Source organism: Crotalus tigris, unplaced genomic scaffold, assembly GCF_016545835.1.
Source record: "Crotalus tigris isolate CLP2741 ecotype Arizona unplaced genomic scaffold, ASM1654583v1 scf7180000017857.1083437, whole genome shotgun sequence".
NCBI lineage: Eukaryota > Metazoa > Chordata > Lepidosauria > Squamata > Viperidae > Crotalus > Crotalus tigris.
The window spans coordinates 882,515-896,776 of record NW_024096679.1 but is presented as its reverse complement, the minus strand read 5'-3'; the positions used below and the strand labels follow the sequence as shown (position 1 = coordinate 896,776).

The window sequence follows — 14,262 nt, the reverse complement described above, 5'->3', positions numbered from 1 at the left end:
TCTTTGTAGACAAATGCAAGCTCCAAATGCAGATATTCAAGTGCTGTTTTTTATTTTCTCCTGATCTCAGACTTCACCGGCAGTTTTGAGCAACTTTGATCTTGGCAAATGAAAAAGTTCAGAGCTTTTGCTGGAAAAAAAAATATTCCTTTTTTTGGCTGTCTTTTCGAAGAAAGAAGCTTTTTTTAGCACATTTTTAAGTCTTGGGATATGTTCACCATAAGATGGCTTATTTAATAGGATATAATTCTTATGTAATAGTGTACATATTCTATATTGTATGATAGTGTATATAATTACATCGCAATTGCCTGGGTAAGTGAAGTAACCAAGAATCAGTTCCCTTTCAGTGATTTGGTTCCTGCCTCACCTGTTTTATTCATTTATTCAATCAATCAATCAATCAGCCAGTCATGCATTAGTCGTCAAATTTATATAGGCAGCCATCTCAAGAAAAAGGTGATTTGGGGCTTATTATTTCTTTGTATATTCGTTTGTATCCCATCCTTATTATTTTTTATAAGTAACTCAAGATGGTGAACATCTTGAGTTTAGGTCAGAGAAGAGCAACTAAGATGATCCAAGGCCTGGAGAATAAAACATACGAAGAATGGCTGCAGGACTTCGGTTTGGCTAGTCTAAAGAAAAGAAGAAATAGGGGAGACATGATAGCAATGTTCCAGTGTCTGAGGGGCTGCCACAAAGAAGAGGGGGTCACGTTGTTCACCAGAGCACCAGAGGGAAGGACGAGAAACAATGGATGGAAACTAATCAAGGAGAGAAGCAAGCTAGAACTAAGGAGAAACTTCCTGACAGTGAGGACAATCAACCGGTGGAACAGCTTGCCACCAGAAATTGTGGACGCTCCATCACTGGAGATTTTGAAGAGGAGACTGGACATTCACCTGTTTGAGATGGTATAGGTTCTGCTTGAGTAGATGGCTGGACTAGAAGACCTCCAAGGTCCCTTCCAGCTCTGCTATTCTATTCTATTCTATTCTATTCTATTCTATTCTATTCTATTCTATTCTATTCTATTCTATTCTATTCTGTAATTCTGTTCTATTCTATTCTATTCCATGTTCCATTCTTATTCTTTCCTATTCTGTAATTCTATTCTATTCCATTCCATTCTATTCTATTCTATTCTATTCTATTCTATTCTATTCTATTCTATTCTATTCTATTCTGTAATTCTGTTCTATTCTATTCCATGTTCCATTCTTATTCTATTCTATTCTATTCTATTCTATTCTATTCTATTCTAAACTTACCTAATACTCTCTCCTCCTCCTATTTTCCCCAGCACAACAACCCTGTGAGGTAGGTTGGACAGAAAGTATGACTGGCCAGTCAGGTTTTGTGTCTAAGGCATGACTAGAAGTCACCATCTTCTAGTAAGTGGCCCAAAGTCACCCAGCTGGCTTCATGTCTCACATGGGACTAGAATTCACTGTCTCCTGGGGGTTGACCTAAAGTCACCCAGATGGTTTTCATACCTAAGGCAGAACTAGAACTCACCATCTCCTGATGACTGGCCCAAATTCACCCGGCTGGCTTTCATGCCTAAGGCAGGACTAGAACTCCCAGACTCCTGCTTTCTAACCTGGCACCTTATCCACTAGAGCAGTGGTGGCGAACCGATGGCACGCGTGCCAGAGGCGGCACTCAGAGCCCTCTCTGTGGGCACGCGTGCCGTGCCCTGGAGATGGCGAGGGACTGGCCCCCACTGCCCTGGCCCCGCCCACCCAGTCTGCCATGACCACTGTGGCCCCGCCCACCCAGCACCCGGTGATAAATAAATGGGTTTTGGATTGCAATTTGGGCACTGGGTCTGTAAAAGTTTCACCATCACTGCACTAGAGTCTAGAACAGTGGTTCTCAACCTGTGGATTGGGACCCCATTTGGGGTCGAACGACCATTTCACGGGGGTCGCCAAATAACGCAGTCCGTTATTTTTCCCTCCCTTTTCCTTAGCTGTGCTACTCCCTTTTATTCTATTGGCTTTTGAAAGCCAATAGAATAGACTCTCTTGAATAGAGTCTAATTCTATTGGCTTTCAAAAGCCAATAGGAATTGTCCAGGCTGTCTCTGCCCCGCTGAGCCCACCAAAAGTCCCATTCTGCAAACGGTGCTGCACCAGTTGAGTAGTCCTCGACTTACGACCAGTTGAGTAGTCCTCGACTTACGACCAGTAGGGAGGGTTGCGGCATTAAAAAGGTTGAGAACCACTGGTCTAGACCAAACTCTATTATAAAACAGTAATACATACAAAGAATAATCCAGGAAAAGATATTGAAAAATTGTAATTAAAGACTAGAGAGGTCAGAGTCAAAAACATATGAAGAACCATTACAGGATTTGGGCTGGGCCAGTCTGGAGAAAAGGACTAAGGGTGACATGATAGGAGTATTCCAGTATTTGAGGGGCTACCACAAAGAAGAGGGGGTCAATTTATTTTCCAAAGCACCTGAAGGCAGGACAAGAAACAACGGATGGAAACTAATCAGGGAGAGAAGCAACCTGGAATTAAGAAGAAACAGTGAGAACAATTAACCAGTGGAACAGCTTGCCTCCAGAATTGTGGGTGCTCCATCACTGGAGGTGTTTAAGATGAGACTGGACAGCCAGTCCAGTCAAACAGACAGTTTGAAATGATATAGGGTCTCCTGTGTGAGCAAGGGGTTGGACTAGAAGACCTCCAAGACCCCTTCCAGTTCTATTCTGATTCATTGATCCATGTTTCTTTTTTTGTTACTATTCTAGGAAAAGGTTAAAGGTTCTTCTTTGTTTTTTTTAATGAACTGGGTAGGAAGACGATGATAACAATGATGTATTTGAATTCACTAGACAGCCAAATCCAATGAACTCTTTAAAAAAGTAAACACTCAAAATGTTGCACAAAGCCCCAACAGCAGGCGTGTCCAGGCTTGGCAACTTTAAGCATGTGGACCTCAACTCCCAGAATTCCCCAGCCAGAGATGCTGTCAGTTAAGTTAGGCTGTCCTTCCATGTCAGGGCACTGTTCCTTAGAAGTTTGCAGCGTGCAAATAGAAGGAAGAGAACAGTTGGAAATTGCCAGTAGGACTTCTCAGTGGGAGTGGAACAGTTTGGAAACAGGAAAAGCAGTATTTTCAGCTTCAGCGGAATCCTGATTGGCAGGATTCTTTTGATGCTGTGCTTTAAAACTTATTTATGCATTTGCTTTGCCCTGCCATCATCATCCAACCCCAAGATCAGTTTTGTCCCAGTTTTCATCTGCTGGCAATATTTATGCTCTGTGAAGTTTATTGTCTGGGGTGAACTGGTGTCTGGAAACAGAAGAAGGTGATGAGCGATATTCGTCTTGCCCTTAGCCCTCTCTGTTTGAGGAGCTGGGATGTAATTGGTGGCTTGTCAAAAGGAAGGGTGGGAGGGAGGGAGGGAGGAAGGAAGGAAGGAAGGAAGGAAGGAAGGAAGGAAGGAAGGGCAATAGCAATAGTACTTTATGGTGCTTTACAGCCCTCTCTAAACAGTTTACAGAGTCAGCCTATTGCCCTCAACAATCTGGGTCCTCATTTTATTGATCTTGGAAGGATGGAAGGTTGAGTCAACCTTGAGTCAGTCAGGATCGAACTGCTGGCAGTGGGCAGAGTTTGCCTGCAATTCTGCATTCTAATCACTGGGAAGGGAGGGAGGGAGGGAAGGAAGGAAGGAATAGAGAGAGGGAGGGAGGGAGGGAAGGAAGGAAGGGGAAAGGAAGGACGGAATGGAGAGAGGGAGGGAGGAAGGAAGGAAGGAACGGAGGGAGGGAGGGAGGGGAGGAAGGAAGGAAAGGGAAAGGAAGGACGGAATGGAGGGAGGGAGGAAGGAAGGGGAAAGGAATGGAGGGAGGGAGGGAGGAAGGGAGGGAAGGAAGGAAGGGGGAAGGAAGGAAGAAAGGAAGGAAGAGGGAGAGGAAAGAAAGAGAGGAAGGGAGGAAAATAGAACATAGAATAACAGCATTGGAAGGGACCTTGGAGGTCTTCCAATCCAACTCTCTACTCAAGCAGGAGAACCTATACTTTTTCAGACAACTGGCTTTCCAATTTTCTTCTTAAAAGCTTCCAATGGTGGGGCACCCACAACATCTAAAGGAAGGAAGGAAGGAAGGAAGGAAGGGAGAGAGAGAGAGAGAGAGAGAGAGAGAGAGAGAGAGAGAGAGAGAGAGAGAGAGAGAGAGAGAGAGAGAAAGGAAGGAAGGAAGGAAGGAAGGAAGGAAGGAAGGAAAGAAGGAAGGAAGGAAGGAAGGAAGGAAGGAAGGAAAACAAATGCTTTAAAAATAAGTGAAAATTTTAACCAGAGTGGACTCACCCCTGTTTAACGTTACATTCATTATGGACATCAAGGCCAGATTGTTCCAGAAGAATCATACCTACCGCCTCCATCTTTCTAAAGTCCCAGAATTTTATTTTCAGAATCTGCTTCTGTTTACCTCCAACATCGAACCGCAGATATTTATCGATGCTTCCCCGGGTGAAGCCAAAGATGTATTTTCAGCAACTCCTTTATTTTGCCCCCCCTCTCTCCCCCCCTCCGCCGCCTTTCCCTCCCCCTCCCCACCACCATTTGATGACATGCCAAATAATGAAACTGATGAAATAACAATCTTGATCCTCACGGATGAATGTGGCCTCGGAGGCCAGCAATAAAGGAAACAATTATCAGATGCTCACACCTCAGGGCTCCTTTGCCAAGATGACAAAATTAATGGTCTAAGCAGACACCCCCCTCACTGCTGCATTTTCCATTAATTATTTTCTGCGATGGATTTCTTTTCTTTTTTTCCCCTCTTCTTCTCTCGGAGAGATCCACCTCAGTCTTTGCCCTCTCTTTGTTTTTATTTTTTTCTCCTTTTCTTTTACAGATGCTTCCTAACCCTTCAACTGTCACGTTTGAAACAACTGCAGGGCTCATGTGAATAAAAGTGTCAGCAGACTAGAAAAAAAAAATGGTCTTCAAGAAGGAGTGACGGATAAAGGAGTTAGGGGGAAAACAGGAATCTTTCACTCGGTGCGTTCTTTGAAGTTGCACCTGAGGAAAAAGTATGCCGATGGGACTCAATATACAGGTAGTCCTCGGATTACGAGCACCCTTGAGCCCAAAATTCCTGTTGCTAAGCGAGACAGTGGTTAAGTGAGGTTTGTCCCCATTTTACGACCTTTCTTGTCACAAAGTGAATCTGGCTCCCCCATTGACTTTGCTTGATCCCGGGACACCCAGTGGTGGGATTCAAATACCTGAACAATTGGTTCTCTTATTGGATGCAGGCCTGGGCCTCCGAGGCCTAGAATGGACTGCCGGAAGTGGCATCCACGTACTTCCGGCAGGCCATTCTAGGCCTGGGAGGCCTCCCGGCCACCAAGGCCTAGAACAGACTTTCAGAAATGGCATCCATGCACTTCCAGCGGGCTGTTCTAGGCCTGGGAGGCCTCCTCCAGGCCTCTGGGGCCTAGAACAGACTTTCAAGTGGCATCCATGCATTTCCAGTGGGCTGTTCTAGGCCTGGGAGGCCTCCTCCAGGCCTCTGAGGCCTAGAACAGACTTCCGGAAGTGGCATCCATGCACTTCCAGCAAGCTGTTCTAGGCCTGGGAGGCCTCCTCCAGGCCTCTGAGGCCTAGAACAGACGTCTGGAAGTGGCATCCATGCACTTCCAGCAGACTGTTCTAGGCCTGGGAGGCCTCCTCCAGGCCTCCAAGGCCTAGAATGGACTTCCGGAAGCAGTGTGCATTCAGCTGCTTCTCCAAACGCAGTAAAATTTAGCTACTGGTTCTGCCAAACCGGTGCAAACTGGTTGAATCCCACCACTGGGGACACCGCAATCGTCATAAATACACACCAGTTGTCAAATATCCGAATTTTGATCACATGACCATGTGGATGCTACAACTGTCAAGTGTGAAAAGTGGTCATACGTCACTATTTTTTCAGTGCCATTGTAACTTAGAATGATCACCAAATGAACTGTTGTAACTTGAGGACTACCTTAATGCGTATAAAAAATCTTTGCCAGGATTTAGCAATGGCAATAGCACTTAGACTTATATATCACTTCTAGTGTTTTACAGCTCTCTCTAAGTGGTTTACAGATTCAGAATATTTGCCCCCCAACAATCTGGGTCCTCATTTGACTGACCTCGGAAGAATGGAAGGCTGAGTCAACCTGGAGCCAGTCAGGATCGAACTCCTGGCAGTGGGCAGAGTCAGCCTGCCATGCTGCATTCGAACCACTGTGCCACCGTGGCAATGGAATGGAATGAAACAGAGATAGCACTTAGACTTATATACTGTTTCATAGTGTTTTACAGCCCTTTCTAAGCAGTTTACAGAGTGCCCCCAATAATCTGGGTCCTCATGTTACCAACCTTGGATGGATAGAAGGCTGAGTCAATCTTGAGCTGGTCAGGATCGAACCGCTGGCAGTGGGCAGAGTCAGCCTGCAATACTGTACTTTAACTGCTGCACCACCGTGAGAAACCTAAGCTAGATAGAACAAAAAGACAACAGGAGAACAGACATGAAGGAGAAATTTTCTGACAATGAGAATGATTAATCAGTGAAATGGCTTGCCTTCCAAAATTGCGGGTGGTCCATCACTGGAGATTTTCAAGAAGAGATTGGACAACCATTTGTCTGAAATGATATAGGGTCTCCTGCTGGAGCAGGAGGGGTGGGCTAGAAGACCTCCAAGGCCCCTTCCAACACTATTATTCTCTTATTCTGTTAAGATCAACCTACCTTCAATGGAAGAGAATAACTGCATCTCAGGTTGAATTGTAGAATCCTTGGCTGCTTACTTACTGACGTTTTATTACCCAGCTAGGTAATATCTTCAGGCTGGTAAGAGTGGGGTTTGCTTCCTGTTTCTATAGAGTAGCTCAGACAGGGCAAAAGAACTGAAGAAAATTGAGCACTCACTAGGTGCTATGTTCTAGCTTTCTTTTTTTCTTCTTTTGGCGGGGGTGTTATGCAAATATCATTGCTTTTACTACTCTGTTCTTCCTTTTGTTAACTATAATAATAATAAAGTTGGAAGGGACCTTGGAGGTCATCTAGTCCAACCCCCTGCTCAGGCAGGAAACCCTATACCATTTCAGACAAATGGCTGTCCAGTCTCTTCTTAAAAACTTCCAGTGTTTGAGCATTCACCGCTTCTGGAGGCAGGTTGTTCCACTGGTTAGTTGTTCTGTCAGGAAGTTTCTCCTTAGTTCTAGGTTGCTTCTCTCCTTGATTAGTTTCCCTCCATTGCTTCTCGTCCTGCCTTCAGGTGCCTTGGAGAATAGCTTGACTCCCTCTTCTTTGGGGCAGCCCCTGAGATATTGGAACTTTCGAAGCGTCGCTGGAAATAATTAGAAAATTGAGGCCACGGAATGAATCCTTGCACAGAAAGTAGTTCATACGAGGTGTGAATGCTTTGGAGACTGCATGGCGTGTCTGAAGTGGAGTAAGAAGTTATTGCCCTGGCTTTTTCATCTTTGTCTCTTGGATTTAAAAGAAAGAGAGATGTTTTTTGTTTGGAAGATAAGCCTCCTATTAAATTTAATTACTTCCCCACGGATTAAGCAGCGAAGGTGTTTTTTTTGCAAAGGGAGGTACTGTTGTCTTTAAAATGTCATGGCAAAAACATGGTAAGTGTCCAGGGGCATCTAAAATAAAGTGCTTTTTCTTGTTGATTCAGCGACACTTTTTTTTTCTACAAAGAGGTAAAAAAAAAAAAACCTCCAAAGGTTTGTAGAACAAAAGAGGAGCAGCTCCACTCCACTCCCGGTTGCACGACAACACGTGCTGTCCTCACAAAGGACCCCCATCTCAGCCTTTGAAAGAGAAAACAGTAAATGGACGAAACTTTCTTATTCCATAAGGCATTTTTTTTTCGTAATTAACGAATATTGCAAACAACCCAAAAACGTTTTTTGCTCATTTCAACTCCTTGAGGACGTCTGGAGCTTAGTGAAGATCTACTTTGGCTGGTGGGCATTAATTATCTAGGCCAAATAACCAGTTAAACAGGGAAGTCAATCAGATGATCAAACTCAAACCTTCTGCTGTGAAAACCCTCAATTGGTGATTGGCCCAAAGTCACCCAGCCAGCTTTCATGACTAAGATGGGACTAGAACTCACCGTTTCTTGGTGATTGGCCGAAAGTCACCCCACTGGCTTTCCTGCCTAAGGAGGGACTAGAACTCACTGTCTCCTGGTGATTGGCCCAAAGTCACCCAGATGTTACTTACAGATGTTTCATTACCCAATAACCTCAGGGCTGGTTATTAAGTGGCTGGTGAGCCACTTAAATGGCCCCAAAGCAATACAGGACATTATCTCTGCTGCCATCTGGTGGCCAGACAAATTTCTGCAGCTGTGATGTAATAGTCCTATCTAGAAAAATAGGTCTCTCAGTGTGACGGAATGTAGCCTGGATTCCCAGGAGGGAGGGGCTGCATTCTAGAGGAGCAAGAGACAGTTCAGAGAGTTTGTGTGGGGAGAAAGAGGGTGAGCACCGCTCCTCCCTAATAATTCCCAGAGTATATGCTTTATGGATGCAATAGCTTGCTTTAGTTTGGGAAGATTCTGTCTATAGGTGGGGAACAATGAAGACAGTTGCTTGGGAGAATCATAACGTGTCTTCCTTGGGTTTTGGAAATTAAGCATATTTTTAAATACCTAAATGCCTCCATTTAGCCAATTTGCCTTCTGCTGCTGCTTCTCTCTTTTTTTCTCCCCCTGAAGTTGGAGCAAGAGGCCTAGGTGATCCTGTTCTATACAAACATGGAGATCTGATGTTGCCTCAAGCCCTTAAAATTTGCCAGCAAACAGCAGATCAAGTGCCAGGCGACGATAACGAGATGGCTCCCGTAAACCGTTCAACATTTCCCAAGGTTTAAATCTCCATGAGCAATGTTTACTTGCTAGGCCCTTTCCTATGACTCCTAAATAACAAGGGTTATTTTTTTAGCAGGTCTGCAAGAAACCAGGAAGGAAGTGTTGTTTGTGTTGTTCGGTAATTGAGCGCTCGGAGAATTGTAAGCGAGAGGGAACGATGCCTGCTTCAAACTTATCCTTTCGGTGATCGCTGAGATGAGGGCTCGAGCTTCTGTTTGAACAATAAAAACCATTTATTTGTGTGTGTGTGTGTGTGTGTGTTTTCCTTCCTGCAGAAACGTCTTAAAGAAGAGGTCGAAATATCTCCTTTCAGATAGAGATGCACACGAGAAGCAAAAAGGCCCCGTTTAAAACCAACCTCCGATTTAATGCCTTCACAGGGCTGCTTTTTCAGATGCATGCATAATGTTTTCCAAACATTAGGAAAAATTGGTGGGCCAGATCACATTCTGCTTAATTTTACTTTACAATTCTTTGACCTTGACTTTCAGATGCCATCCTGCCTCTGGTAGTTTTATATATGGGGTCCTTGATCCTCTCTGAGGTTGGTGGTTTTCTTGGAGACGTTTCATTACCAAATTAGGGAACATCATCAGTGCTGGAAGGAAGGGTGGTTGCAGAGAGGAGGAGGAGGAGGAGGAGGAGGAGGAGAAGGAGAAGGAGGAGGAGAAGGAGGTGGTGGTGGACTGTGAGTTCCTTGGTGCTTTCTGAGCTTGGTTGTTTTCTAGCAGATGTTTCATGACCCAACTATGTAATATCATCAGTACTAGAAGGGAGTGGAATTTGTGGAAAGGAGGAGGAGGAGGAACAATTATGAATACGGAACGGTAGGAATTCAATGGGAAAAAAATATTAAGCTGATGTTAAACATTATATTTAGAATTAGTAGATGTTTTATTGCTGGTATATAACTCTGCTAATTTCTGTTCAAATAAGTACTGTAATTCCTTTTCCACTAAATGCTGGAATTGCAACGAACAGATTGGATGGTTCTTCCCTGTATAGTGGGATTACTACAAATACAAAAAAGGAAATTAATTCATCATAGCATAGGGCAGTGATAGCGAACCTTTTAGAGACTGAGTGCCCAAACTGCAACCCAAAACCCACTTATGTATCATCGGGTGCTGGGTGGGCGTGGCCCATTGGGTGTGGCCCATTGCGTGGACGTGGATGCTGTGGTAACTAAAAAGTTCAATCAATCAATTCCAACTTTGTGAGATCCTTTTTTTTCTCACGAGATGTTGAAATTTATTGATTGATTGAATTTGGGGGGGGGGACATGGCGGCGGAGACCTAAAGCAAAAAGGTTTTATAAAATCCAGCTGAAGGCCTAGGACTGGGGCGATGGTGCGCATGCCCACAGATAGGGCTCTGCATTCCACCTGTGGCACGCGTGCCATAGGTTCGCCACCATGGGCATAGGGCAAATTTTGAAAACTGTAATTCCCTTTCAACCTGAGAGATATTTATTAAACTTCATTAAGCCACATCTTTCTTTAAAATGCACTGAAGGGGCATTAGATTTGATGATAGCTGCAAGGATTTTATACCTTCTTTATTGGAAAAAAAAATCTGATCCCTTCTAGGGAAGAACAATTAAGTAAATTATGAGAATGTGCTTACATATTCTAGGAAACTGAAATGTAAACGTGATATACATTTCAGTCTTATTTGGATGACACCCTTTCTGGATGACAATTTTATACAAGCAATTGTACTGCACCCTAAATTTGGGTTCTTACTTCATGTCTAAATCTACCATATGATCCTGCATTATTTAGGACATTTCTACAAATATATGGCTTAATATTTATAGCCTTTTTTTCTTTCAGATTGATTTTAGTTTTGCTAATCAAATATTTTTACAGCTTAACACAGAAATATTTTGACAAGAACGTTAGCATGAAATGTCTGCAATAAATTAATAATGGAGTATAAGAACACAGTATGTTAACCTCGCATTTGCTTCTTATTCAAGATTTTTTTAGCTATCTACTGTATTGTTTTGCTTATATTTTCTTATACAAAACACATCTTTCCCAGATGAACTGGGGATGCTGGCAAACAACCTCAAGAGCCCCAGAAGGTATAAAAACCCACTCCCTACATGTGCTCTCTCTTTTTTCTTCCAGAGCCATCTTTCTGTCTGGCTCTGCTCCTCAATAAACAGCAACCTTCTTTCTAAAGCAGTCTCCATTTTGATTATTCCCGGCTCGGACTGGACCCTGATGAAGATTTTTCTTTCAACATCTTCTTCGATAGGTATTAAGTTTCCCTACCCAGAGTATCTCCTCATCTACTGTCTTGATATAGGGGAGTGTAACTCAGGGTTGGCCTGTGAGGTCCTTGGTCCTCTCTGAGCTCGGTTGTTTCCTTGTAGACATTTTAGGACCCAATGAGGTGACATCAGTGCTAGGGGTTTTCTCCCTGTTTGTATACATTAACTTACCCTGCCAATATTAGTGGGGGTATGATATTCTCCTTGGTAATTCCTTAATTAGGCAACTACTTAATTAAGGAGCTATCTAATTAGGGAATTTTAGCTGTGGAGTCCTTGGTGGTCTCCAAGCTTGGTTATTTTCTTGCAGACTTTTCATTATCCAACTATGCAACATCATCAGTCCTAGAAGAGAGTGGAGTTTGCTTTCCATTTACACACAAGTGGCTTGCCCTGTCAGTGTTGGTGGGAATGCTCTCAATGGTTTCTTGATTAGGCTATTGATTACTGTCTGTTTGTCTGAATTGATAGTTCCTTGGATGGGGTATTGATTACTTCTTGATTAATCTTGGTGTTAATCTCTGCTTGTCTGCGTGTCTTGTTTGGGTTTTGTTTGCTCCTGTCTTCTTGATTTGTTACATTTATGAGACTAGCCATCTACTGGAGGAACACTGGGCAACAAACAGAGATAAGATACCCTACAAGCTACAAGCTATTCCTAAATATATCCCACTCCTATTATCACTTTCATGCCAACATCCACAGAACTCTGTTAACATCTTGACCCCCGTACTTGGGGGAAATAGCAGGTCTTCCCAATCCTGCTGGCACTGTGGTTAGAATGCTGTATTGCAGATGAAAACTCTGCCCACTGCCAGGACTTCGATCCTGACTGATTTAAGGCTGACTCAGCCTTCCGTCCTTCCGAGGTCAGTAAAATGAGGACCCAGATTGTTGGGGAAAATATGTGGACTCTGTTAGAGGGCTGTAAAAGCATTATGAAGAGGTATGTAAGTTGAAGTGCTATTGCTATTGCTATTCCATTCCATCCCATTGCCCAGATGGCACAGTGGTTGGAATGCAGTATTGCAGGCTGACTCTGCCCACTGCCAAGAGTTTGATCCTGACTGGTTCAAGGTTGGCTCAGCCTTCCATCCTTCTGAGGTTGGTAAAATGAGGACCCAGATTGTTGAGGGCAATAGGCTGACTCTGTAAACTGCTTAGAAGGGGCTGTAAAGCACTGTGAAGTGGTATATTAGTCTAAGTGCTATTGCTAACATCATCAGTACTAAAAGAGAGTGGAGTGTGTGTGGAAGAGGAGGAGGAGGAGGAGGAGAAGGAAGAGGAGGAGGAGAATCTTTGGTACTCTCTGAGCTGAGTTGTTTTCTTGCAAACTTTTCATGATCCAACTAGGTAACATGGTGACGCAGTGGTGAGAACACAGTATTGCAAGCTAATTCAGCCCACTGCCAGGAGTTCGATCCTGACCGGCTCAAGGTTGACTCAGCCTTCCATCCTTCCCAGGTCAGTAAAATGAGGACCCAGATTGTTGGGGGCAATCGGCTGACTCTGTAAACTGCTTAGAGAGGGCTGTAAAGCACTGTGAAGTGATATATAAGTCTATGTGCTATCGCTATTGCTATCTTTAGATGGCCAGCATCGTTGGGTCTACTTTCATCTCTATTCTGGTCATTTCAAGAATTTTCTCAGAAACTAATTCTAACACTCCATAGTCTCTTTAGGAGGAATAGATTGATGGGAGTGAAAAACGGAGTATGTCAGCTGCACACTAAAACGGCTTCTTATGAAAAGAGAATAAGTTATTCAGATTCAAGGGTGTCTCTGCCCATCAGCGGAAATCCGTGCAATTGTCATTCATGCCTTGTGATTTATTTCTCAAATTAAATAAATTATACAAGAGATGGGATATAGAGTTTTAAATATTACCAGAAAGGAGGGTGGGGGAATCATTGTAAAAAAAAAACAACAACAGAAAGGTAAGACTCAACTAGAATTAACTGGACACAATACCCATTGAAAACAGAGGCAGGGAATCTTCACCCTGGTGACCGGCATCCCATAATAGTATTTAGCTTCATGCCTAGACTCAGCAACCAACCCAAAATGAAGAAGATGTAATCTATATAAAGTAGAGTATCTATGGAGATTCTCAGTCATCCAGGTCACGGTTGTCCCTAAAGTGTTTTTTTCCAAAAGGCAACTGGACTTTCTTTCTTTGTCTTTGAAGACGTTTCACTTCTCCTCTAAGAAGCTTCTTTAGTTCTGACTGGATGGTGGGGAATGGAAGGATTTATATTCCTTGCAGTCATCTGGTCATTAGTATTCTCTTTGAGAGTTACTGAGGCCCCTTGGAGGCTTATCTGTGCCCTCAGGATCACCTGAATAGTGCAAATGGGTGTGGAAACTTTGTGGGACTGCTGAAAGGACCGTGTTGTAAACAGGAGATGGGTGGTGTCATATCCTCCCCCCAGTCTTCATGCAGATGGCCTCTTGGACCCCTCTTTCAAACCAGCGGTCCTCTCTGTTCATATAAAAGAGAACTTGGCACTGAAGAACACGGGACGACGGTATCTCCAAGCACAATTTTGCAAAGTAACTGGAGGTCATAACACACTGAAGTCCGTGGACCAAATTAGAAATCTATCGATGGTATTTTCTGATATCGAAGCACAGCTATTTCTCTTCAGAGAAATCTCAGCGCTTGGCAAAGTCTGCGGTGGTTCAGAATATCGTTTCTACCTTCGGTCGAAAGGCTTCTCCGAGGTGGAACATTTTTACCGCTTTGTAATGTTTTATAGGTCGTTCATTATTTAGATCCCTTCCGAGCTGCCTGGAATGAATATTGCATTTAGTACATGGGCTATAATTCTCTCTCGGTGTTACATATGTGAAAAGTGAAAATAGCCCGAGAGCTTGGAGTCAATCACATAACCCAGCTATGGGGAAAGCATCTTAATATTCTCCAGCTGGAATGCATCCTTGGGGGTGTCAAGTCCAACCCTCAGTTCTGGTTTTATATATATATATATATATATTCTGAGGTTTTCGCGGGTGTTTGTATGTAGGTCTTTGGTTATTCGGGTTTTCTCCTGCGTAAAATTGGAAGTGTCTTGGCGACG

The 14,262-nt window shown here is 43.6% G+C and overlaps 1 protein-coding gene across 1 annotated transcript in view; it reads left to right on the top strand.

The window, feature by feature from the left end:
• Positions 1 to 9,101, top strand: part of LOC120308057 (catenin alpha-2) — a 175,381-nt gene extending 166,280 nt beyond the window's left edge. The window contains exon 10 of the mRNA XM_039343534.1: positions 8,978 to 9,101. Coding sequence (XP_039199468.1) covers positions 8,978 to 9,088 — 111 coding nt within the window. The 3' untranslated portion in view covers positions 9,089 to 9,101. The remainder of the gene's footprint in view (positions 1 to 8,977) is intronic.
• Positions 9,102 to 14,262: the final 5,161 nt, after the last annotated feature.